General features: G+C 40.6%; 1 protein-coding gene and 1 non-coding gene across 2 annotated transcripts in view; both read left to right on the top strand.

The window, feature by feature from the left end:
* Positions 1–27,628, top strand: part of PCSK2 (proprotein convertase subtilisin/kexin type 2) — a 338,142-nt gene that overhangs the window by 228,799 nt on the left and 81,715 nt on the right. The window contains exon 6 of the mRNA XM_066235935.1: positions 23,196–23,272. Within this exon, the coding sequence (XP_066092032.1) occupies positions 23,196–23,272 (77 nt within the window). The remainder of the gene's footprint in view (positions 1–23,195; positions 23,273–27,628) is intronic.
* Positions 12,127–12,203, top strand: TRNAD-GUC (transfer RNA aspartic acid (anticodon GUC)). The gene has a single exon. It is a non-coding gene; the product is annotated as a tRNA-Asp (tRNA).

Below are 27,628 nucleotides of genomic sequence, written 5' to 3'. Positions count from 1 at the left end.
AGAGATACATTGATGAATAAAGCAGACATAGTGCCTACCCTGAAGGACTTTACTGTCTAGAAGGAAAAATAGACTCCAAATCAATAATTACAGAAATAAGTGTTCATTTACAACTGTGGTGCTTTGCCATGATGGAGGAGTACTGAGCCCTGTAACTGTGTTTAACAAAGGGAATTTGATCTGGTCTACTGGTGAGGGAAGGTCTTCCTGGAGAAGAGACACTTACTCTGATGCCTTAAAGATAAAGAGGAGTTAGCCATGTATCTGGCAGCAGAGGAAACAGCTTGTGCAAAGGTCCTGAGGCAAGAATATGCTTGACACTTTTAAGGACCTGAAGAAAACTTGGTGTTTGTGTTGGGGGGAAGTGGGAGCATATCGATCCAGAGAGAAAATGACCTGAGATAACACTGGAGACGAAGAAAAAGAACTGGTTGTGGGGACTTTGTGAGTCATGAGGATTTGGGACTTCATCCTAAAAGCAAAAGATGAAATCATGGTCAGGGGACAGGGAACACACATGGATTTGGTACTTTTCAAAAAATCTGTCTGCTTCTGAGATGAATAGAGGGTGGGCAAGAATGAAAGCAGAGAGACCTACAGGGAGATTTTTCTAGAAGACAGATTATTTGCAAAAGAGCTCTTGTGTTTTTAAAAGAAGAAAAGAAAGAAAATGTAAAGAGTCCTGAATTTAGGAGACACTCACTAAATATTACTTCCTTCTTTTTCTTAAAAGCAAACAAACAACTACAATATTTAAAATAAGGTGATACCTGCAAAACAAAGTGTCTCCAAAAAGAGCAGACAAAAGTACTGTCAAATTCTGCAGACCTCATTACGCACCTTGTAAGCTCAGGCTCCAAGGTCTAGAGAAGGAGCTTTGTCTGTGGGAGCACATAAGAGGATTCAGCAGCAACATTAACGCCTCGCTCCACCATCAGCAGGAACCTAGACCAGCCCATAAAGAACTCTGAATAGCATTTATGATGCTTAATCAGAAAGCATGCAGCGTTGGTCTGGAAATTAATCTGGAGGTGTTTTGTACCTCATGGAGAGTTCGATGTTACAAAGATTTTGACAGGAATATATTTAGTAACAGTATCACTGATGTTCAGTCCCAAGCAGGGACCCATATTGACATTGGAGCTCATTATATCTTGAGTGACAATGAATGCTTAGTAAATCTCTTTGATTCTGATCATTGCTCAGAATGTCTTCAATGGCTAGTGAAGAATTGAACCAGACCTGCAGTTTTCTAAATATGATCCACTGGGCTATGACTTATTTAATCATTCTTACTTAAACAACCCACTATTTTAAGTTAAAAGAAGTTAGCTTAGGTTATATTTAAAGGTAACTGTATATTACCACCATAAATGGAGAACCTCACTTGACGTACATTTAGGACAATGATTAATAAGAGAGGCAGTCAGCCCCTAAAATGCCTCCTGTGCAGGCCATGGTGCATTTGAATGGGGAGGTGCTTGTAGCAAAGGATCTTGAGAGGAATGTGTGGGATCATTGGTTCCCACAGCTGTTCATGTCTATAACACAACTGATAGAGGGAAAGAATGGAGGGGAGAGAGAGGGAGATTTCTCAAGGAAACACCATGAATATCTCCTGCATGTCCCTGAAGAAGCAAAGGCTCTTTGGTACATGGAAAGGATATGAAAATATGCTTAGGTTTGGACAGTCCTTAGATTTTTGTAGCTCCAGGGACCACCAGCCAAAAGACAGAGAGACTAGTCTTCTGGACGTACCCCTTGAGGTGAAGACCAGCAGTCATTCATTTCTACTGTGCCTCTGTTACCTGGAGAGGGGCGGGGGCAGAATTAGATAAGGGCCCAGTACCACGTCTACTGCTGATGAAAGTTTCCTTTGGCCTGCACAGGTTAAAGTTAGGACTTGCAGGGGGCAAAACTGACCCCCCCCAATGTATGAGCAACCTAATACATTGCTAACAAGTATAACCCTTTGGGAAAAGGTTTGATAGCCTCTTACAAAGTTAAATACACACCATATAACCAGCGATCCTACTCCTAAGTATTTATCTCAGAGAAATAAAAAGCCTATATTCACAAAAAGACAAAGAAGAATGTCCATAGAAGCTTTGTTCATATCAGGAAAAACTGGAAACAATGCAAATGCCCATCAGTAAGTGAAGAGATAGATAAAATTGTGATGTGTTCATACTATGGAATACTATTCCACAACTAAAGGAACAAACTAGTGATGCATACAACAAAATCATATTAGTGACTTTAGCCTGTCAGCCTGACCAGTGGTGGTGTAGTAGATAAAGAATCGACCTGGGATGCTGAGATCCCAGGTTCAAAACTCTGAGGTCGCTGGCTTGAGCGAAGGGTCACTGGCTTGGCTTGAGCCCCCCAACCCTACACCCAGTCTAGAAACATATGAAAAACAATCAATGAGCAAAAGTGAAGCAACTATAAGTTGATGCTTATCTGTCACCCCCCTCTCTCCTTTCCTGTCTTTTTCTAAAAAAAAAAAAAAAAAAGCACAGTTAAGTTATAGTAAACAAAATCTGAAGAGTGGTTGGTTGACATAGGTGAATGGAGAGGAGATTAACTGAGAAGTCCGTGAGAGAACTTTCCTAGTAAATGGAAGTGGTCTATATCTTGATGATCATCACATAGGTATACCCATTACCAAACCTCATCAGACTTACTTACCACCACATATTTTACTATAGATAAATTATGTCTCAATTAAAATGCTATTTAAAAAATAACTCATTGGGCTGACCAGGTGGTGGTGCAGAGCATTGGACTGGGATGCAGAGGATCCAGGTTTAAAACCCCAAGGATGCCAGCTTGAGCGCAGGCTCACCAGCTTGGGCGCAGGGTTGCTGGCTTGAGCATGGGATCATAGTCATGACCCCGTGGTCGCTGGCTTGAGCCCAAAGATCACTGGCTTGAAGTCCAAGGTCGCTGGCTTGACCCAAAGTGGCTGGCTTGAGCAAGGGGTCATTCACTGTGCTGTAGCCCCCAGGTCAAGACACATATGAGAGACCATCAATGAACAACTAAGATGCCACAATGAAGAATTGTTCCTTCTCATCTCTCTTTCTGCCTGTCCCTATCTGACCCTCTCTTTGTCTCTCTCTCTCTCCCTGTCACAAAAAATAAATAAATAAAAACTTTGAAAAAATAAAATAACCTATTGGTAAAAGAGCCAATTCAGACCTCAGTTACTACTGAAAGTTCCCTGTGAATGTGGGAAGAATGAGAGTGGGAACCTGCCCACGTCCTGAGACTGGCTTTTTCTCCACCCACCTGGGTGAGAATGTGTTCCTACCCACTTCTCTAGGTTGTCTCTAGCAGAAAAGAAGAAAGCAGATGTCAAGACACTTGAGAACTTCCAATCACTGTCACTGTACACGTTAAAAAGGGTATTTTTTTAATTATGATTATTAAGTTCTTAGAACTTTATCACTCTTCCTTTCTCTATATTTGCATTTTTAATATAGAAGTGAAGCTTACTCATCATAAAACAGATTCAGGCATAACAAACGTGTTGATAAAATAAAAAATGTAATTTCCCTTCTCTCCCCTCTCCTATCTCTCTCTTCTACAAATCCTGCTCACTTCCTGGTTTTGGTGATGTAGTAGTTTTGTGTAGATCCTTTCAGATCTTTTTCCCTAAACTGGAATCATACAGTAGGTCATATCACGCAATCTGTGCAATTTAACAACATACTTTCTTCCACAGTATGGATACACCATAGTTCTTTAACCTAGTCCCTAACAGTTGACATTTTGATCCTCTCCCAATGTTTTGCTATTGTAAACTATTATAAACACAGATCTTTAAATTCTTGTGTGGATGCTTCTTTAGAATAAATTCCTAGATGTGAAATTCCTGCATCAAATAATACATACAATTTTAGCCTGACCTGTGGTGGTGCAGTAGATAAAGCATCGACCTGGAATGCTGAGGTCGCCGTTTCAAAACCCTGGGCTTGCCTGGTCAAGGCACATATGGGAGTTGATGCTTCCTCCCTCCCTTCTCTCTATCTATCTATCTATCTATCTATCTTTCTATCATCTATCTATCTATCTCTAAAATGAATAAAGTCTTAAAAAAAGAATTTTAAAAAATAAAATAATACATACAATTTTAATTTTGATGAAGCTTATCAAATTATTCTATGTAAAGATTGAATCAATTTACAATCACTCCAGAGCTTCACTTATCATATTGATCTCAAAGGGGGAACATAAGGTGAAGAGAATATTGTAATGTTCAAAATCTCTCCAATGCCCTTGAAAAACAAAGAGGATGCTGAGGCCAACACATCCCCATTCTCACTGATGACTTGAAATTTCCATAATGAGGAAATAAAATGCATGATTTTTTAAAAATTCTTGAGCAGTGAGATTAATGAGAGTTGAGAGCCTATGACTTGAACATTTGCTGGTTAATAAATATAGGACTGGAAACAGTGTTGTGTCAATTACAGTAATTAACCAGAGATGAAGATGAATTGAAGGGAGCCTCCCTTGCCAGCCAAAGCTCAACCTAAATGCTGAGTAATGAGCTACTGGTGTAGACAGGCAAACCAGAACTCCAGAAATGGGCTGGGGCTGGGGAAAGGATGCAGCTCTCATCCTCCCAAAAGTGTGTTGGGCTCTCAGACTGCCATCCTGCCTTGGCATCCCAAAGGACCCCTGTCTTGTACAGCTTGCCCTTCAGAAAATAGGACAGTCTCCAACAAACACATTCAGCTGTATCCTCAAAGGTATACTTTTTGTTATGGGATTAAACTCTTTTTGAACCTGAAAAAAATACAACCCTGAAGGAAACTCAATCTATCTCTGTGATGAAATGCACAAACAGGAATTCAGTGCCTTGCTGACCAGGTCAGAGAGAATTCATGACCCCCCAATAGTCAGTTTTGTTAGAAATGGTTCTTTAGAAAAGAAAAACAGTTGAACGAAGAGCCTCTACATTCCAAAGCTATAACTAGAAATCCTTTCTAATACTCCACCAGAGTCAGAGCACGTTACTTAGTATCACATAGAAAATCATTCTAGTTAGGTAGCCAATTACTATTTTTTTTATTGGTTTTGAGAGGGAGAGAGAGAGCAAAAGAGACATCAATTTGTTGTTCCACTTATTTATACATTCATTGCTTGATTCTTGCATGTGCCCTAACTTGTATCAAACCTACAACCTTGACATATCAGGATGATGTTGTAACCAACTAAGCTACTCAGCCAGGGCACCACTTATTACTTTAATTCACTATTTATTTACAGAAAGTAAAATTTACTCTTTTTGTTGCGCTATTCTATGAGTTTTAGCAAAAACATAAAATCATGTAACCACCACCTCAATCAAGAGAAAGAACATACCTATCACCCAAAAAAAGTTTGTCATGGTGCCTCTTTGGGGTCAACACCTTCCCAGCCCCCACACTCAGTTCCGGGCAACCACAGATTTGTTCTCTATTCCTATAGTTTTGCTTTTTCTTGAGAATATGTCACCACATACATGGAATTCTACAGTCTATATAGCCTTTTGAATCTGGCTTTTTTCCACAGCCTGTTACATGAGTGAGAACAGACCCATGCTACATGAGTGAGAACAGGATTCATGGAGAAGAGCATTCTCAAACCCAGGGCAACTGAACTCTTTCTAGTCTCCTTGTACTTTGAGAACAGTTATATGTTCTAGGAATTAAATAGCAATTGGATTACCATATGACCCAGCAGTCCCCGGATAAAGAAAATCTTAATTTCATGGAAAAACCTGTATGTGAATATAAATGGTGACTTTATAATTACCCGAACCAGAAGTCACCTAATGTCTCACGACTGGATAATGGATAAACAAACTGGCACAGCCATACAATGTAACAGGCTGTGGTCTGGACTTGTCTGGACATCCGTTCTAGCTGCGTCCCCAGCACAGCACAAGGAACTCAAGATGTGGGCTCCACCATTTCGATTCCCAGTCAGGGCACATACAGGAACAACTGGATGTTTCTGTCTCTCTCTCAAAAAAAAAAAAATGTAGACTTTGATGTCTCCATCCAAAGAGTCCAGAAAATCACTTGCCTGTTTTTATTTTATACCCTAAGTCAATGTAAACCAAAACACTTCATTTCATTCCTTTTTTCCATCAATTTTTGTACTTTAAATGTTTCATAAAGATTTATAGACAAACAGATACTGGGATTTTTAATTGAATGAAATCAATTGAAATAGAATTCTGATTATTTTTTCATTTGAAATTTTTGAAAATATATGCAGTCCCCAAACTAGAATATTAAATGTGAATTTTTGTGATTATATTCTCAGAGAGCTAAAAATATGTATAAATAGTATCATAAGTTATAACTCCTGTTACATCTCAACTATTAGGCAAAATATTTTATTTTTCTTCAAAAAGATAACTATTTTTCAGTGTTTTTTCTTCTCTAGAGCAACTGACCACAGCTGAATTAAGTCCAATGACTTTGGGATGGAGGCTATGGGTTTGCTGCTGCAGCGCACTTCACAGTTCTTTCTTGTTTCAATTGAATTATTTATGAGACCTCTAGTTTTCCCTAATGTCAGCATATTGTATTTTCCATTTTCAACTTGTTTTTCTAAAATAATTAGAAAAAAAATGCAATTAAAATATGCAAATTATTTTGCTCCCAACACCATCATAGCTAAATGTGGTATAAATAAAGTGTGATGATGCTAGCACATGAAAAAGAAGAAGATGTTTGGGAATACACTGTATTAACATTTAATATACAAAAATACAAGTAATGAAAAGGTGAATGCTTAAAGATTTGGAAACCCTTGAAAGTATGCATGTATTGTTCTGCCCAATTACAAAAAAAAAATTTTTATTTAGTAAATCTGTGAATGTACAGAAGTGAGCAAGCTCCACCTCATAACTCTCATCACCATCACGTCAACTGATATTGGAGTCTACAAAATGATTTAGACCAGGGGTCCCCAAACTTCTTACACAGGGGGCCAGTTCACTGTCCCTCAGACCATTGGAGGGCCAGACTATAAGAAAAACTATGAACAAATCCCTATGCACACTGCACATATTTTATTTTAAAGTAAAAAAAAAAAAGGGAACAAATACAATATTTAAAATAAAGAACAAGTAAATTTAAATCAACAAACTGACCAGTATTTCAATGGGAACTATGCTCCTCTCACTGACCACCAATGAAAGAGGTGCCCCTTCCGGAAGTGCGGTGGGGGCCGGATAAATGGCCTCAGGGGGCCGCATGCGGCCCGCGGGCCGTAGTTTGGGGACCCCTGATTTAGACAATCACCTGTCTTGAAATTAGTTTATTCATTCAGATGCACTGAAAGTCTGCTATGTGCATAGTGGCATCAAGTATAAGGCAGAGTCCATATCCTTGAACCACTTTCAGTGAACTCGAGGGGAAAACAAAGACAATTTCCAAGGAAGGTCACAGTCACTAGGGTTATGTCTTCCATACCACAGTTACACTCCAAGATATCTTCTGGAGAGACACACTTCAACTTACAAGAAGCAGAGTTCTGCAAGCTACAGCCCACCCACTGCCTTTTCATTGTTGCTGTTTGTGAATAAGGTTTTATGGGAACACAGCCACCCCCATTTGTTCACATATCATTGTTGGCTACTTTCCCACTGCAAAGGCAGAAGTGAGTCTGTGTCACAGAAACCATCTGGCCTGTAAAGCCTAAAAGCATTACCCTCTGTCCCTTTCCAGAAAAAGTGTGGTGACTCCTGAGCTTGAGAGAAACTGGTATAAGCCAATCACTAGCAGCCTTTAGAGTGAAGTTAAAGCAGGAGAACTTGACCCTAAAAACTCCTGGAAATGGAGTGCAGTGCAGATAGGAAGGATGCAAATGCAAAATGAGATGGAGATACTGCAAAAGAAAGTGGAGTGGGTGAGGGATTTGCGGGCCCCGATGAGAGAGTGATGATAAGAGCAGAGACGTGGCAGAACGTGCAGTAGAGGGTGGAGAAAGAAATGCATAACTTTTGTGGCTTCAACAACTTCCATCGGGAACATCATGGAACATACTGAGATGGAATTGAAGGGGAGTTGTTGGAGCTGGAGGTAAAGGTCCTGGAATGGGAAGGCAAGGGGTCAGATGAGCATTTCTTTATGGTCCCTAGAAATACCAAGGACAGTGGTGGCAACATGGGTGACAAGAAACACCATGACTCCAGGACATATCATTCCCCAAAATATCTAGACCAGAGTATTTCCTTCCCAAGAGATCAGTGTCTGTAATTCAATAAGTACAACCTCGTGCACAAAGTGATTCTGTGATTAATGTGGATTCCAGTGTTCCCTCCTTGTGACAACTTAATAAGGTATGTGCCCAGCCTTCAAATTAAAGCTGTGATCACTTTTCCATAGTTTATGAATTATGAAGTTGGATTCCCATCACAAATGCTGACAAAGTTTTAATTTATTTATTTATTTATTGCTTCAAAACCAATTAAAATGATGAATAGCTAGCTGTGAAAGGAGCCAGACGTGCATTTAATCTTTCTCCTGAACAATTGGGAATCAGTACTTATTTGTGTTACATTATCTGGGAACAAAAACTGGCCTGGTTTAAAGGTAAAACTTCTTCATGAAAGAGAACAGATCCCCTTAGCTTTTTTCCAGCTGACAACGAGATATTCACAACATGCCTTGTGCTTTCTTTTGACTCCCAAGGTCAAAACACGCTATTTCCATTATCCTCTCTTAGCAAGGTTATCCTAAAAGGAATTACCAAAGCTGAGATTAACTGTTTGAAGTGAAAAGTGGCAAACAAAAAGATGGATGACAAGTCCTTGAGTCTAATTTACTATTGATGCTGAAGTGAGTGGCAGCCCAAAGCCCTGAATCTTCTCCACTTTGCTGCCATTTAATTTATCTTAGGTCTTCGTTCCTATTTGGTGCTGAGGGTGCTAGAATAAGCAAGCTACTCAGTCCTATATGTTTGTCTTTGCTTTTCATTATAGGAAAGAGCTGTGCATGCCATGCAGTATGAAAAGAATGAGTTTGAGTCAGAAGGTCTAACTTTTAGTACTTTTTTTATTTATTCAGGAGAGGAGAGAGAGTGAGAGAGGGAGAAGAAGGAGGAGGAGGAGGAGCAGGAAGAATCAACTCCCATATGTGCCTTGACCAGACAAGTGCAGGGTTTTGAACCGGCGACCTCAGCATTCCAGGTCGACGCTTTAGGCCAGGTCCTAACTCAGCCACTTTTTGCTGAAAATCTTGAGCAAATACCTAATCTCATTGAGCCTCAGTTATCTTATCATCTAAAGTGGGAGTTACAATACTCAGTTCTCAAAACTGCAGTGAGGCTCAACTGAAATCAGTTTGGGCTAAATTACACACATATATGAAACTTACATGTGTGTATAGAATAGCCCTGTGCAATATATTTATTATTCATATGGCTGTGCTTTTGAGAGAAGGAAAACAGGTTTAAGACCAAGTCCCCAATAAGTGATATTTGGCCAGAACAGCCCCTTCGAGGAGGTGACTCAGCTCATAGTGAACTCATCTTTGCTATTTTTAGGACTGGGAAAGGAGAGGCAGGTGAGACCGAAGCTGTGTAATCAGTCACACAAGGAGGGATGTAAACTGGTGTCTCCCTCTCTCCCCGGACGTCAGGCCTCAGAGGCAGTGGCCTTGACCTCAGCAGCCATCCAAAGGCGAGCAGGACACTCACAGAGGAAGCAAAGGTGGAAAAGCCTTGAGCATCTATCTCAGCAACGTTGTAGAACACCCAGTCAAAAGAGAGGGGAACACAAATTGACTTGTATCTCATCACCTTGACAACACAAATTTAGACCCTGGCTGCTGCATTATCTTCTCATTCTCGTTTCAGAGCGGTGTCTGGCTCACTCTGTGCTGATTTACACAGTTCTCACTGCAGGGCCTTGACAGCACACTCCGTCTCTGTGGGACTGTGAAGATCAGCCTTGAATTGCCTTTCGGGTTGGCTACTCCTGGCCCCTTTCCATCTGCCACCGGACAAGTCTAATAACAGCAGCGATTGTAAGCCCAGGCGCTGGCTGCCTCCCTTCTGTCCTGGGTACCAGAGTGTGTCTCTGTGGTCACTCTGAGTAATCGCTCTTCTTACTCTCTTATTAAGGTGTCAAGGCTAAATTCACCTGCTTTTCTTAAGCCCACATGGCTTCCTTCCCTTCAGCCTGACTTACCCTTTGCTCTTGCGACACAGGTTCCTGAAGTGAAGAGCAAGGAAGTGATCAAGTCTCAGCACAGCCACGAGTTGTTTGTACACAAACCACTCAAGGTCAACTCTGTCATCATGAGGATGAGGGCAGGGGGACAGAGAGACACTGCAGCAGTGAAGGCCACTGAGAAAGAGAGGAAAAACCCCTCAGGGCAGCACAGGGCTGGGACTTGACCAGTTAGTAGAATGGGTCATGAGCGTGGACTGGCTTCGAACAGCATCAGAGGTCACATTTGGGCTGTGCGGCCAAGCATTGACTGAGCACAGAATTATAGCACACGTGCAGTTACCTACGGGCACTCTCATTTTTACTAAATCTAAATTCTTTCTCAGCATGTTGTTAACCTTCCTTTGTCTGTTATCATCTATTAGAACAGGAAAGAGTGTTTCTTTTCAGGAAAGAGTCAGGGTATAAAATAAGGGTGCACTGAAATATAAACATACCTCCAAAGACGTTTTAAATCCTATTGCAGCTTGGCATTTAGTTTGTCTAGAGGTGGGTGTATTTTTAAGGTTTTGATGAAACATTATTTTAAGCATCAGGAGGCAAAGCTAATTCCTGCTTTAATATTCATCAAACTTTACCTCACAGCAGGAGAGCTTCCACTCTGAATGGTCACTCTTTTTTTTTTTTTTACAGAATTGATGCCCCCAAAAGCCCTCACCTCCAGAAGCACAGAGAATCCAGTAATATTGTGCATAAGCATCACATACTTGATCTTGCTTTTTTGTTTGTTTGTTTGTTTGTTTTCTCCTTCAGATCCAAAGGAATACATTGACATCTCAATTCTCAAAATTTATTCAATACCTTCCCTATAGAGATAACATCAGTCTGAAAGACAGATGTCAGTCCTGACACATTCAAAATACCACCCTTCAATCTCTACTGTTAGAGATGAAGTTCTTTAGCTTTTTCCAATGTCCATTCTCTTCTGCTAAGCAGAAGAGAATAGTATTGAGAAGGACCAATGTATTGAACTTATTCACGCTAAGATATGAACAGCTAATCAAATCTGATTTCTTCCCATCAGAAAGTTTAGGTGAACAGGGAGGAGGGGAAGTGGGAGAAAGTTGTATCAGGGAGATGTGGGTATGCAGTGTGGAAGTAATGAGCCACAGGGAAAACTGGCCTCATGCACTCGATTTTCAAATGGAAGCATCAGTGTGCTCACAACAATTCCAGTTCCCTAGAGATCCTGTTAAAATGCAGATTCCGTTCCAGCCAGGCTGCGTGGGGCCTGGGATTCTGCATATCTAGCAAGTTCTCAATGATATCAGTGCTAGTGGTCAACTAGCCACTTTAAGCAGCAAGGGGGATAGACTGTGAGTGATTAACAAGGTGTTAGTCAGTGATTCTTGACCTTGAGTATATACCAGAATGACTTGAACACTTTGGTTGTTGTTGTTTTTTAACTACTGATGCCTAGACCCCACCCTGATCAATTAAATCTAGGGGGCCTTTAAGTCTTTATATGTCTAAAAGCTCCCCAGGCAATTCTATTGAGAAGCCTGAGTTGAGAACCACTGTTAGCTGAGGACTGCACTGAAAACTCAGGCATCAGTTCATAACTGAGGGCTAAGTACATGATACCCCAGCTAAGGGCATCTTCCTCTCCAGTAGTGACTTGCTATTGTACGATGCCCAACAAACAGTGAAAAAAATAAACAATTGATTGGCTGAATGCTTGAATAAATAAAGACATTTGAAAGCCAACAGTAATGTAAAAAGGATTGAAGTCATAATGTCAAAATGACAAGTGACAGGATTAAAATTTGAGAGCAAAAAGCCTGTTCCATTATTCCTTTAAAATCCCCTGTATAGATACTCAGCTCACTCTTTAAGGCTGACTCTGCCGATAACTGGAGATGTCAAAGCCATAAATATTACCAGCCCTGGCCGGTTGGCTCAGCGGTAGAGCGTCGGCCTGTCGTGCGGGGGGACCCGGGTTCGATTCCCGGCCAGGGCACATAGGAGAAGCGCCCATTTGCTTCTCCACACCCCCCCTTCCTCTGTCTCTCTCTTCCCCTCCCGCAGCCAAGGTTCCATTGGAGCAAAGATGGCCCGGGCGCTGGGGATGGCTCCTTGGCCTCTGCCCCAGGCGCTAGAGTGGCTCTGGTCGCAACAGAGCGATGCCCCGGAGGGGCAGAGCATCACCCCCTGGTGGGCAGAGCATTGCCCCTGGTGGGCGTGCCGGGTGGATCCCGGTCAGGCACATGCGGGAGTCTGTCTGTCTCTCCCCGTTTCCAGCTTCAGAAAAATAAAAATAAAAAAAAACAACCATAAATATTACCCTCACCTTACTGCAGCGTTTCACAAACGTCCACCAGTCACAGCACACCTTACAATTCTTTATATTGGTGCTATGCTTTACCTCGTACGTTTTCTTAAACTGACTCACTCTTTTAACAGAAGCAAATGTACTTTAAAGAGAAACTATAAATCACAATTTTAAATAGAAAAACAATCAATATCCCTTGACATAATGAGAGGTCCGTGTCAACATGGAAACAATGAAAGCAACCCAAGCAGGATGTTGCTGCCTGCCAATGTTTGCTTCTGTCAGTTAAAAAGATGGATTAGAAAGGAACAGGGAGGAATTAAAGACACAGGAGAACTTAATGGAGACTTATCACTGGCATAACAAGAAAGATTGTAGGAGTGTTTTGACAAGAGTTGATTTCACACACAAATGGGATGTAAAACTGAGACTTACGGACATAGATAAAAGTGAAGTGGTTACCACAGGGAAGAGGGTATGGGGGAGGGGTGGGGGGGAGGGAGCAAAGAAAGACAAATATACGGTGATGGAAAGTAATTTGGCTTTGGGTGATGGGTACACAACCCAGTCAACAGTTCAAATGTTATAGCTATGTTTGCCTGAAACCTATGTGCTCTTATTGACCAATGTCACCCCTTTACATTTTAATTTCTAAAAAAAATTTAAAAAGAGAGAGAGAGAATTGTCACAGTCTGGCCCAGCAGTGCTGTGTTGCTGAAGGCACCGTGTGCAAGCAGGTCCTGGAACACCACTCTCAGCCATTGACTTTTTTCGAACTGGACTGAGAAACCCAAGAGCCACCAAGTTCCGCTAAAAAGGCTCAGGGAAAAAGGAAGTTTTCCAAGATTTTGGTTTCTGAGGAATCCAGTCCTCATTATTATTTGTCTCATATACAAGTGTGGTGGTTTTTTTCCAAAAAAAAAAAAAAAAAAAAGGCCTACTTCTAAGAGAAACAATATAATCAACAGAGAAGAAAGGAACAGGCTGTCTCTTGCTGCTGAAAACAGGAATTCACTCTCTCATTGGAGGCAGGCTGACAGGTTTAGGCTTCAAAAGCAAATCCATCTGCCTCAGAGGAGAAGAGTCACTAGATAAAATCACGCTGTTAAAAAATGGATAGACCATGAAAAGTAAGAGATGAGCTTCCTGGCCCTGTAGTGAGGGGTGTCCCATTGTAGGGGCTAAATCATTAGCTCAATTTATATACTTGGATTTGAACAGAATGAACCATGAACATTTTCAAAGACTAAATCCACTTTAATTAATCTGCATTTGTAATTTGCATTTGTATTCATATTTGTTTTTCTCTTTCAAACAACACAACCAATAGAGTGGGATGTTGGGATTCTAATGCAGAGAGGCAGAATTGTAGTGAGGAGAGAGGCCTCTGAAGCCAGACCACCTGGTCTAAATCCCTGCTCTGTGTCTTCTCATCTGTGTGACCCTGGGCAAAACATTCCGCCTCACTGTGCCTCAGTCTCCCTGCTCATAGAATGAGAAGGATAATAAGAGTCCTACTACGTAAGGACATCATAAGGAGGAGCTAAGTATCTAAAAGTCCCTTGTGCAAAATAAACACTTGATATATGTTACCTGTTATTATTATGGCAAAAAAAATTACACAAAACAAAAGATTACAGAATGAAAACTATGTCTTCCTTCTACCCCAGACCCTCTCTCCCTCCCTCCCTAGAGGCAAAGCACTATAAACAAAGCTCTTGAGTATCTTTCCAGAAATACCCTATGCATTTACCATCAAGTGCATCCCTTCTCATCTACACAAATGGGGGCTCACTATGCACTTTAGTCTGCACGTTGACTTTTTTCACTAAACAGTATTTCTTGGGAAGGAGTTCATTGCGAGCCTCGTACCACTTCCTTGCCAGGACTATAGTTCTGTGTTGTGTGAGTACGCCACCATTTATTCAAGCCTTTCTCCAAGCTGGACACTTAAGCTGTCTTGAGTCTCTCACTTTTGCAATCCTGCTATCACAAATACATTTCAAAGCAAGTTTTTCACATATGGGCAAGTATGTATCTTTAGGATTGATTCTTAGAGGTGGGATCCCCCCGATTAAAGAATCTGTGTATCTTTTATTTTGATAGATATTGCCAAATTTCTATTCAAAGAGATTCCTGTTCAAACCAGTTTGCACACTAACTACCCACAATGCACAGGTGTCTCTTCCCCCTCATTCTCAGGGTAATATTTTAATAGGATAACTAAGGAAAGCAATTCTATTGAAGCATAGTTATCAAACAACAATACAGATTTGTGTGATGCTGACATGTATCCTTCTTTAATAATACATCAAATAACAAACTCGAGTGCCAGGTAAGAGTAGAAAAGATATTTCAGCATATCCATAACTCTAATGTGATATGAAAGTACATGTTAGTAACAAGCTCACAGCTACCGCTAGTTATATGTGGCTTATAGCCGACATCCCTAATTGAAGAAAATGCTAAATTTGAGTTGGTAGTTCATGAAAATAAAGATGTAAATTGTTTTCTGAACAAATTTTGGACCCTGTCGTAGAGCCAGCTCTTTGCGATTAATTACAGTGAGTGACAGCTTCTCCACACATCTGGTCAGCCCTAGGAATTGACGCTTTTTCAGGCAGCTATTAAAATTCATGCATGAGAGTTTGCTTCAATCTAGGCTAACACAGGTTTCATTGGCTTTCTTAAATGGCAAGACAAGCCAAGAAAAATGAGCCGGCAAAGATAACTCTAAAGAAGCCATCAAAGGTGCTGTCTCGACTGTGTCTGAGATAGAAACCATCCTGCTTCTTTCTCCAAACTATCTGCTCTCCTACCCTGCAGGGCTTTAGAGAATATTAAATAAAATAAGAGAATCTAAACTCCTTTGAAAATCTTAGACACACTCAGAGATGGATTTAACAGCGGGCACACCATGTGCACACCCTGGGCCCCGACTTCTGAAGGCCCCACAAAACCCCAACTTGATACTTTTTTCTAATGACACCAAGTTTGGTTTCATATGTGCCATTTTAACATTAATAGTACATAATATTTTTTATTTATTTAAAAATATGGTTAATATATATTTTTATTTTCCCTGTCTCCCTCTTTTTTTTTAAGAGGCCCAATATTTTCTTCTGCACCCGGGGCCTCAACCACCTTAATTCACCTCTGGACACACTATTAATTTAGGGTGCTGTGTTAACCATTAGGAATTTATTATTTTTATTATTATTATTATTCTCTTTTCTTATGTTTGGTGCTTAGAATTTCTTTCAGATATGTTGCAAAGGGTGTCATTGAGAGCCAGAGGGTAGAGTTTCTCCTCTTTGGAAAATATACAAAGCCCAGTAGTTCAGGACATGGCTTGGGTCATGGTAATACTTGCCAGCCTGGCTATCATGTTCCATCGTTCCTCTTACCTAGAGAGTACTCTGGGGACTAGAGGAGTTGCTGAAATTTTAGGAACAAGAAGGAAGTGGTGGCAGGAGGGGTCAAAGCCACCATCAGAGAACACTGTCACTGGGAAAATCTGTGATTCTTAGAAGTATAGCAGAAAGATGGCAAACAGTTTCCTGACTCTGCATCTTTTTCTTTCTTTTAATTTTTCAAGAGCTGGAGAAGAAATGTGAAATTTCATTAAGTTTTACAGTCAGACTTAATATAGACATAAATCCCCGTAATGTTGGTTTCACTCAAAAGTAAGCTAAACATTATCATTAAACCAGTACATGTGGGAGAATTATTTGAGGGAAATCAAAATAGACACCGTGGGGAACAGTCAGCCATGACCATATTAGATGCAAGTAGGCGCAATAGTAAAATTCTTTAGGCTCTAATGGACTGGGCTCTTTTGCTGCTCAGTTTCCATACAGATGAGCTTTGCTCTGGGGTAATATGGTTACAGTTTGAGAGTCTATCTGGGAAAGCTCATTTCTCTTTCATTAGTCCATGAGCACAGTGCAAGTTCAGCTCATATTGTTACACAGCTCCTAGCTGGGCGATTTGGTTAAATGCCTCAGGGAAAGTAGCAAGCCAGAATACAGGGACAAAAGCAATGTACTTTCTTGTTCTGAGTCCCTATAGCTGTGGAATTACATTGTCAACTACCCATATGCCGTACTGTACTCATGATCACCAACTCCTATTGTTGGAGATGTGGTTTTTTAAGTTTGGTATTACTTGACATTACAGAGGGGACATCTTATCTCCCTGCTACCATTTCTCTGCAGTCTGGGCTTCTATATGATAACTAGAAAAAACTATTTCTTGCCATGGCTCACATAGTGCATCTGTGCAAAATTTTTAAAAAGTGTCGCCACTAAGTGGGTAAGTTGCAAAACAACACCGTCCCTTCTGGACAGACAAGTGAGAAAGGGGTCTCCTCTGGGATGACCAATTACTTAAATCAGGTACACCTAATATATAATATTGTATATCAACTGTAATTAAATATAATTTTTTAATTTAAAAATAAATAGAATAAAATAAATAAAGATAAAGCCCGGGGCACATGGCTTGGATACTCCAGTACAGCCCCCAGCTGTCCCCTTGGGCATGCACCCTCATGCAAAGCAGAACCACTGTCTTAATTTTGTAGTCAGAGCACAGAGTTTGCTTTTCAGTGCTCTAAACATATCTGTTCAATCATAGCTGTGGGCTCCTATGTCAAATATAGTGGCCTATCACAAGAGCCTGGTATTGACAAAATGCTGATTCAGCATCACATTTAAAAATGAAAGTTGGGTGAGCCCCTGTGTAGCAGACACCATTATGTACTCGTATCACCTGGATGATTACCTCTGCATGATGAGCAAGGGCTGTTTGCTGTAAACACCTGCCTCTCTCTGCCAAGGGTGATGCTCTGACCACGAAAACAGACAGGACACTGTAGATGGGAAGAGAGAAGAGTTAGAAGGTTGATGCCCTTAGGCGCAGCCTTCAACCAGGACTGGGCAGGGGTTGGGGATACAATGGTGGAACTCTCTACTGCCTCTATGAGCACTCAAGCAGACTGAACCCTAATGACTGAACACAGTAATGCCTAATAACCCACCTTTCATTGGTGTGGACCCAAGAGAGGTAAACTGCAAACTCCTAGCAATGTAATGAGGTTGGTTTGTATCAGATTCCTTTTAAGCAGCAAGAGCCACCTATAGAGAAGGGGACAGGGAACAGGTATGTCTCAGAGTAAAGAGAGCCCTCCAGGAAGATAAGGACTTGGTGAGATGCTATAGTGCAGACTTCGGGCTATCAGTGGGCAGCCTAGGAGCCCATGAGCCTAAGATGTCATTCAAGGGTTCACAAACTCTTTCCATAAAGGATAGAAAATGTTTTAAGATTTGTGGGCTTCTGTCACAACTATTTGTCTGCTATTATAATGGGAAAGCAGCGATAGACAATCTAAACGTGGCTATGTTCCAATAAAACTTTATTTACAAAACCAGTGGTGGGCCAGATTTAGCTAGAAGGCAATTTTGTGACCCTAGACATAGGTGATTGAAAATAAATAAATAAATAACACAAAAGGAGAAGTAAGAAGTGACAGAACATTCACAATTGGTTGGACAAGTGCTTGCTAGCTTATATTCATTCCTTCTTTTTATCCTTACAACAACCAAGTACTTACAGTTTTATCTTCTGCATTTTAAAGATGAGGAAACTACATTTTCCAGAATGTAAGAAAATTACCAAGGCCAAAGAGTCTAGGTTCAAAACTGCATCTGTCTGACTTTAATGCCTGTCTTCCTTTCTCTACTCCAAGAAGACACCTGCAAATACCCTTGTCTAATTGCAATCCAGCAAGGAAAGTTCACTAGAACCAGAGCCATTGAATTCCAGATTTCAGGGTAACGGTGGCAGTGTCAGAGCTGGCTCCACAGGGTCGCTAGCTTGAGCCCAAGGTCACTGGCTTGGCTGGAGCCCCACCCCCCATCAAGGCACATATGAGAAGCAAACAGTGAACAACTATAAGTTGATGCTTTTCATCTCTCTCTCTACCCTCTCTCTCCCTTCTTCTCTGCCTCTTTCTCTTTCTCTCTCAAAGAAGAAAAAAAATAAGTCCTTTGTTTTTTCTTAGCTTAGTGTGCAGGCAGACCGTCAGATGGAAAAGCACACTGTGCAAACAATGGTCAAACCCATGATTATTAAACTTTCTTATTAAGAGCTACTCTAGCCTTTATTTTCCGGCTGTTCATTCAAATATTCAGAAACTAAGTTGAGAAATAACTTCCAGGGAAGCCCCGAGGTCAGTTTGGATTCAGCCCAATCTCACTTTCTGCGTGATAGTACAATGATAATTCAATTCTTAATGATGGCTGAATCATTTGATCCTGAATCATCAGTGATTAAATTGTGTTCACTAAGTCTGACCAGGCGGTGGCTCAGTGGATAGAGCGTCAGACTGGGATGCAGAGGACCCAGGTTCGAGACCTTGAGGTCGCCAGCTTGAGCGCGAGGTCATCTGGTTTGAGCAAAGCTCACCAGCTTGGACCCAAGGTCGCTGGTTTTAGCAAGGGGTTACTCGGTCTGCTGAAAGCCCACGGTCAAGGCACATATGAGAAAGCAATCAATGAACAACTAAGGTGTCGCAACGAAAAACTGATGATTGATGCTTCTCATCTCTCTCCATTCCTGTCTGTCTGTCCCTATCTATCCCTGTCTCCTGACTCTCTCTGTCTCTGTAAAATAAAAATTTTAAAAAAATTTTTAAAAAACAAAAATAGTGTTCACTAAACATCTAGTATTTTCTAAAGCCATAAAATAGACTAATGCATTTTAGACGAAGTTTTAGAAGAGTTCAAACCAAAACAAGGTTCCAGCTTAACCTAGGATGACCAGAGCATTAAACTTACAGAGACAATACTTCCCCCAAAATGTCAATGTTAATGGCTATCTTAGAAAATTACAAAATAATTCAAGGCCAGTTTAATTTATTCCTGTATAAAAACAATTTCATGGAAGACAACACTGTAATGCCAATCAATAAATAATTTGGTTTGGGCTATAAAACTATACAGAGCCTTTGCAAAATATTGTTTACTGTTCTTTCTTGCTATAAACCATTTGATTTTTAGCCAGAAAACATACAGCCAAATAATAACTGTTTGCCTTTCTTAATACTCATTGTAGACTGTTATGCAAAAAAATTAAACATTAGTCATCAAATTAATTGTAAAGACAACAAAATACTTAGAGTTCCTAAGTTATCATTTATTTTAACATTAGGAGGTGAAGTTGACCCCAGACAACACATAGTCTTTCTTCCTATTATAAACGTGGTCTGAGTTCCATGGATTCTCAGCTCCCGGTTCTGTTGTCAGAATTCCCTAGTTCCTCCCAAGAGCCCTCACCCACCTCAAGGCAAGCTAATTTCTCCAGAATCAGGAAAGGCCTCAGTCCAGACCAGGTGATGATTATGAGCCAGAAAGGTGAGCCAGGATGGAAAGCATGTGAAACGGGTCAATTGCTCAGGCAGCAAAACAAAAGTGCAAAAAATCCTGATTTAATTTTTCTCTATTCGAATATATAAATACTTTCTCTATCTGCCAGCCAAACTGCACTGATGGTAGAAACTTGACCTTGGTCAACTCAGGTTTTCCCCCCACTTTTCTGTCTCCAGAGTTGGCCTCTAGCTTCAAAGGATGAACATCGTACTAAAGAGAGAGATCGGAGGTCTGGTGCTTATGTATCATCTCAGTCCATCCTGGACTCTCCTGTTGCATGTTGCATGCATCCCCATGCTTACTGGCATGTCAGTTCATGCAGATCCTGAAAAAACCCTAGATCCTCACTGTCTTGATCCCAGAACTTTCCAGGCCAAGTGGTTTTCACTGTCATGTTCTTATCAGTCAGCTTCCCAAAGAATATTGTGCTATTCCCTGCTTCATGCTGAGGGTTTTAGCCCCTCAGATAAGACACGTCACAGAGCCACTTTGATTTGCAGCTTCATGTCCCTCTCCAAGGATGAGCCTCAGACTTCTCTGGAGTTGGACATTCCAGCATAACCCCATCCCACTCCAAAAGCACAGCTCAGAAGACAGAGGCAGCGCTGAGGGCTTCTTGAGGGCCCCACAGTGGCTACTCATGCTGAGGTTTCCATCAGACTTACCTTAGACCAGGGAATTATTTTCACCTCTATGGAGAAACGAATCAGGCTTAACAATAGTCTTCCAAATCTACTCTGTAAGTTTCAACCTCAGCTTTGAAACCCAAAAGAAACAGTATTAATTAGAGCTTCTCTTGATATTCCTACCCTACCAACTACCTAAGGATGCTCTTATCTCAAAACTTCAGGGGTAACCAAACATACTTGGGGAAGGCAAATAAGGGACTATTTCAAAATAGTAACCCTCAAAAGAACTGAAATTCAAATATTCAAATAAGACAGTCAAGGGGGAAATAAAATCTGCAAGGGGCTGTCAGAGACAGGGGCTATAGACCAAATAGAGAATTAGACTTTTAAAGGTGAATGAAAGTAGTTTGGGATCTACATGGAGGAGAGACAGAGCTGGAGTCTTGCCAATAATGATGGCCAGTGGACATAGGAATATCTCCTCTCTAAAGGCCAGGTGTCGAAGGAAGATCTAGATTCTGGAATAAAGAATAGATATATTCAAGACCCAAGATAGAATGATTGGCCCAAATATTGAACAGAACGTTATGTGGGGGATGGTGGAGGGGATGAAGAACAGTTTTTCAGTGAGTATAAAGTTTGTACTATGCAAATGATAAGTTTTAAAGCTCTGCTGTGCAACATGGTCAACAATAGAGTATTGTGCACTTTATGTGAAGAGGATAGTTTTCATGTTAAATATTCTTATCAAAACACACTCACACACATGAACATAAGAAAATTCTTAGAGACGATGGAAATGTTTAGTATCTTGGTTGTGGTGATATCAAGGCTATTTGCATATGCCCAAACTCATCAAGATGTACACATAAATATGTAGAATTTTTTATATATCCATTATACCAGAATAAAGTTAAAAAATTAAGAATTAAAAGAAAAAGTTTGAACAAGTTTCAGGTGACTTCTGCCCCAAGCACAAATAAATAAAGTAGTATTAAAATTGTGTGATCCTTACAATCTTTATTATCCAACAAATGGAAACACAAACCAAGAGAATTGGTCAATTTGCTCTTAAAAACATTATGCTACTATTACATTAGGTTTTCTAACTAGAGTGAGTCACATACTAAAGTATTTTACCTCATAAAGGAACAATTCCTGAAAATGTCTCCAGGTCCAATGGAATCAAGAGTTGCCCAAGCTGGAATAGGCATCTCACCCAGTGCTTCCTAGTGCAGTGTATACTGTGGACCAGAAACTACCTGGGCTCTTCATTACAGATATCAAAACCAAAGCAGAGAATAATGGGATATGGAGAGAGCAGCTCCCAGAGCTCACCAACCTGGGAAAGCAAAGAAGGTAGGGAGGGAGGAATGGATTGGTCGCTGAATGGTGGTGGATCCCCTCCCATCATAGACCAAAATAAAAGGCCAACCAACTAAAGATCTAAGTGGAAAAAATTAAACCATGAAATCACTTGAAGTGGCCTGACCTGTGGTGGCGCAGTGGATAAAGCGTCGACCTGGAAATGCTGAGGTCGCCGGTTCAAAACCCTGGGTTTGCCTGGTCAAGGCACATATGGGAGTTGATGCTTCTAGCTCCTCTCCCCCTTCTTTCTCTCTGTCTCTCTCTCTCTCTCTCTCTCTCTTTCTCTGTCTCTCTCTCTCTCTCCTCTCTAAAAATGAATAAATAAAAAATAAAATAAAAATAAAAATAAATTTTAAAAAAAAAGAAATCACTTGAAGAAAATTTAAGTAAATGCAGGGAAAAACCCACAATGGAAAAAAAATTGGAAGGTGGAATTGTACAGAATTTAAACTTCTAGTTGCACTGTAGGATTTAAGAGTACTCACAGTTCGCAATTGCGTATTTATTTGTTTAATCATTTGATTGATATCTGCCCCCCTCCCAGCTAGTCTATAAGTTCCCTGAGGGCAGAGATATCACTATTATATTTCCATACTTGGGAAAGTCTCTGCACATATTAGCATAATAATACACTTATGGGAAGTGTTTCTGCTGTGCCCTTTTTTGACAGCTCATGTAGTTCCTTTTAACAAAACAACAAACTGAGTAGATACCTGAGGTTGATATTGTCGTTGACATTAGGGGGTTAGGCAGGGGTTTAACACCATTAAGTACAGAAAAGATTTGCCTTAAGTCAGTCTGAAGCAAGGAGCTAGAAGGGAGCCCTCTGCATGAAGCAAAAAAAACTCTAGAGGTCACTTGTGACACAAGGACTACAACATTCTGGCCATCAGTTTAAAAAACCTTAACCGTAAGTCCCAGATTCCAGGTGAATCCCATTTACCCACAGGGGTAACTAACTCAACTTAACACGGAGGAGAGCACAGGACTCAAAATTTGCTAACTCCATGGGCCTGAAATAGGATGGAATGAAGAAACCCCGAAAAGGGGAGAATGGGGCGGGGGAGGGGAGGATGGAGGACTCCAAGGACACACTTCAGCTCTGTCACCATCTCACAAGGGCTGCTCCAGAGCAGAGCGTGAGCACAGCGTGCTGGGAGGGACTATAAATAGGAAACAGTCACGTCATAAGCATTTTCTCTTGCCTGGGCCTCTGGCTTTATTGACCCAGTCAGACACCTTGTGTTTTTCAGAATGCCGAAGCAAGTTATGACTTCAGTAGCAACGACCCCTATCCTTACCCTCGATACACAGATGACTGGTTTAACAGGTAACCTGGGCCTAATGAGGTGGCTTTGACTTTATGTTTGGGGTTTTATTTGCTTTGTTTTGTTTGTACGGCTTAAAAAATCACCAGCAAAATCATCTCAGTGCTTTGCTAAATTATATTGTAACTTTTGCTCTGCATGGCGACGTTCTTTAAATTCTTGGATTTTTTTTAGTATTCCAATGCTTCTCTGGAGTTATCTATTGACACCTATTTTTGTTGAACTAAGAATTGTTTGCCACTGTATTAATGACAGAAGTAAATAGAAATAATAAGAATGTCATTCTCAACCCCCCACAAGATGATTTAGATAGAACATGTTGGTTTCACTTAGTCTGTGGAAACGATTGCAGAGAACTTTTTTCACCCGTGGGTCTGTGTCTGTATGTTTTTGAAAAGTGTCTCTGCTATAACCGCATGAAATTCACATAGCCCCTTTCAACAAAATGGCAAGGGAAACAGGGCGGAGTTTTAAGTGTTGCTCGGCATCCAACCATGTAGACTATCCACCAGGCTATTCGTTTTCTCCAGCCAGTTTGGCTACTAAACATGTAATGCAGACTCTTTGTTTTTCCAAGTAGTATTCTTGCCTAAATGGTTGATTGCACATAATAAATATCAAGAAATAGAGGTCTATAGCTTATTCAACCCAAGAATACTATACTTTTTAACCTAATGCTTCTCTATTATTGATGTTCTTGGGTGAAGTTCATAAGAACATGTGAACTTCAATTAATGGTATAAAAATATATTATGTGTACAGCACCTTATTCATTTCTTTCATTTCTTGTAACAAACTCATGGCACATAAAACAAATGTTGTCCTTCTCAGTTTGATAAGAAAATCGGTTTAGAAAGGGTAAGTGACTTCCCTGGTTGAACAATTAGTATATGTCAAAGCCAGCACTGGAACCCAAGCTTCATAAATGTTTCTCATCCCAAACTGTACCATTCTTGTATAAGTATCATTTTTATTATAAAAGACAGGAAGCATGACAGCCAGAGGGTGGCCAAGTAGCTTAGACTCTGTTCCTACAATTAACAGATTGACCTGAAACCATCTAGGGTAGAGACAGGTCACACAGATCGGGGAGCTTGGCAATTACAGAAAATTCAGAAAAAAATAAAGAAAAAAAAAAAATTCAAATTTGTAACATTTTAAAAAGATTATAGCTGATGTCCAATCACATGATTCACTTCCTATCAACTTCACCTACAGCTTTAAAATTATCATACAGTGTTTGGAGGTGTGAGTTTAAGAAATAAAAATGTATAAAAATGTCTGAGAACTTTTGCTATGAAGTGTCTCTTATACTCGTGGCTTATAACCCTAGATCCTAGCATACTACTATCAAATAAATCATGTTCAGACACAGGGATGTGACATAACTAAATAGATGCCACTCAGCCAGGGCTGAGCTATAATCGGAAATGATGGTCTGGAACACTGTGTTGAGAAAGACCAAGAGGGGGTGCCTGGCTTCAGCATGGTAGGTCACCAATCGTCCCTTTGACCTCAGAAAGGGCAGTCGCAGTGTATAATTGGCACTTGCCATCTCTCTGCAACTGGTAGGTACTAAATTAACCTTTGATGGAATGATTCAAGCTGGCACAGAAATATAACCGACAGAATGGTTTTCTCCCTTACCCAATTTTCTGAACCTAACGCAACCTTCCCCAAAGCAACTCATCCTGTGTAACATTCCATAAGAATATTCTTTTCAAAAAAGAAAATGATGATGACTTCTATCTTAACTATTTTAATTTTCAAATGTGTTCTTGAAAGTACAATTTTAAACTAGCTAAAATCTTCTAGCTAGAACTAATTATGCTTAACACAATACAATTTTTCATTGTCAGTGGTAAAAATTCTCAAGTGTCCAATTGCCTGAGACACAGTCATTGTGAGTCAGATGAACATGATCCCTGCATCTCAGGTAGCCAGTGACTCAAGGCACAATCTTCACTTTAACCAAGAAACAGAACTTTTCCCAACAATCAGGTCATTTTCAAAGATCCCCATCCATCATGACTTATTTCAAAGATTATATGGTACCACAGATCAAAGGGTGGCTTCTTAATACATTATATTCTACTATTGTAAATGATTATGGAAGGGATGGTAGGGTCAAAGTCCAAGCCCACAGCTCTGGGAAGACCCCTGTTATGAAAGGGCAAGGCTGTCCTCCAGATGACTTCTGCTTGGCACAAGAAGAATGGGAATAGAGCAGCCTTCTCATGAGTGTAGGATACATTTATTAAAAATGTCCCCTGAGATGAAATACTTAGCCTGGTATTTTCTTCAATAGGGTCTGGAGCAGGAGGGAGGAGAATGACTGAGGGATATAGAGGAAATAAAATTGACCATGAGTTAATAATTGTTAAATCCGGGTGTTGGATAGATGAGTTTACTCTTCTCTTGTATATCTTTGATATTTTCCGTAATAAGAAATAAATTTTAAAAGCATGGAGCATAAAAAGAGGCAGTGGAACAGAACTGGGACTTCAGTTCAGTGCTCATGAAACAGTTTTAGTGTGCAAGCAGCTGAGAAAAGCAATGTCATAAAGGAGGCAAGAGACGCTCAAAGCACTACAAGGCTCAGTGTAGACAGAAAAACACACACACACACACAGCAAGGAAAGCTAATATTTATTAAATAGTCATGGGTTTAAGGCCCTGTTTTATGTGTTTTGCATGTGTTAATTCAATTAATTCTCATCATAATTCTCTAAAATAGATATTGTCATTATTATCCCTATTTTGGACCTGAAGCACAGAAAGGTTAAGTAAGTTGTGCAAGGTCACACAGCTAATAGGTAGTGGAGGCAGGATGTGACATTGGTGAGGTGGTTGTGATATGTACTGCCTTAGAATAAAGATGCTTTGGAGAGCAGAGAGAAATGCAAAATTACCTCTGGCTGGGTCAGTTTGGATGGGCTTCCTTGAAGAGGTGACACTTTGTCTAGGATTTTAATGAAGGTAACAGGTAGAGTTGGTGGGAAGAGTGTATTCTGGAGTGAGGGTACAATATAGGTGAAGAAGGAGAGGCAGGAAGTGTAGACGTGTTCACGAGGTGGCCTGGAAAACTGGTCTGCAATTAAGAGACTGATGTGTGGGGCAGCAATCTAAGAAGACTTCATGGAAGAATGAGCATAAAAGATTTGGACAGGTTGCTAAGAGAAGGAGAGATTCTGTGGTTGGGTAGGAACCTGGACCAGAGGCGCAGACAAGGACCACCCTCCCTTTGCAGTCAGGAATGTTGCTCCGCAAAGGCTCTGAGAGCCTGAGCCTGCCTTTGTCAGGGGTCTCTACCAATCTGACATGAGTCTCTGGGCAGCTACACAAACACAAAGATGTGCCATGTTCTCTTCTGGCCGTGCGCATTGTACTCGATGCCCCATCTCTGTTCAGCAGCCTTGAGTCCCATGAAAAATACTCATGTCAGCACGACTCTGACAGGGCTGACTGATGCCGACCGGCAAAGGGCTTGCTGCTATAGCTACTCCAGTTATGCGGCTGCCAGAGGCCGGTTAGCACAGGAAGGGGCAGTGGCTCTCCATCACGGGCTTCTCATTACTGCGGAAAGTAGGAAATGAAATGCACTACAAAGGGCTCTCTCAAGCAAGCAAATAAAATGTTCCCCTTGGGTGGGAAACCAAGTTTAAGAGCAATGTGTCTCTCTTGAGCTTTCCTGACATCTTACACCGGCATATCATCCCCTCTGTACTTACTTGTTAGCTTGTTTTCCTTCAAGTGTACATTTATTTAAGAACCTATTTAAAACTCCAAACCAAAGACTTTGTGAGAGCAAACACCATATATATGCAGAACTGCTTCTAGTAGATATGTGTATTAGAATTTCTTGCCCTGTGCTTAATTTGATTTTACAGGATTATTTCTTTCTAAGCAGAGCAAATGTATTTATTCTACTGTGAACCATTTAATAATTACATGCAGTATCTGAGCTCTGAGGATATCTTTGAAACAGTTGAGAAATTTGCAAAAAAGAGTGTAACTACTACCTCCTAGCTTACAATCAGAGAAATACAGATGGCCAAGCAAAATAATAGTAGCAATAATAACCCAAATTGCAAAAAGATTTAAAAAATATAACACACATTTAATGAGCATCAACAATGTGCAAAACATATATAACCGACCTGCTCTGAGGTATCAGGATCTAGTGTCGCATTTTTTTCCTTTGTTGGCATTCAGCAAACATTGATTGGCTGGTTGATACATGGATGACATACCTTCTCAGCTATGCTGAGATTCTGAGTGGCCTTCACATCTGTCCATGTTAGAGCTGCCTGCTTAGCCCAAGATCTGCAGCCCTTGCTTTGTCAATAATCTTACGG

Source organism: Saccopteryx bilineata, chromosome 6 (assembly GCF_036850765.1).
Source record: "Saccopteryx bilineata isolate mSacBil1 chromosome 6, mSacBil1_pri_phased_curated, whole genome shotgun sequence".
Taxonomy (NCBI): domain Eukaryota; kingdom Metazoa; phylum Chordata; class Mammalia; order Chiroptera; family Emballonuridae; genus Saccopteryx; species Saccopteryx bilineata.
This window is presented reverse-complemented; position numbering and strand designations above follow the sequence as displayed.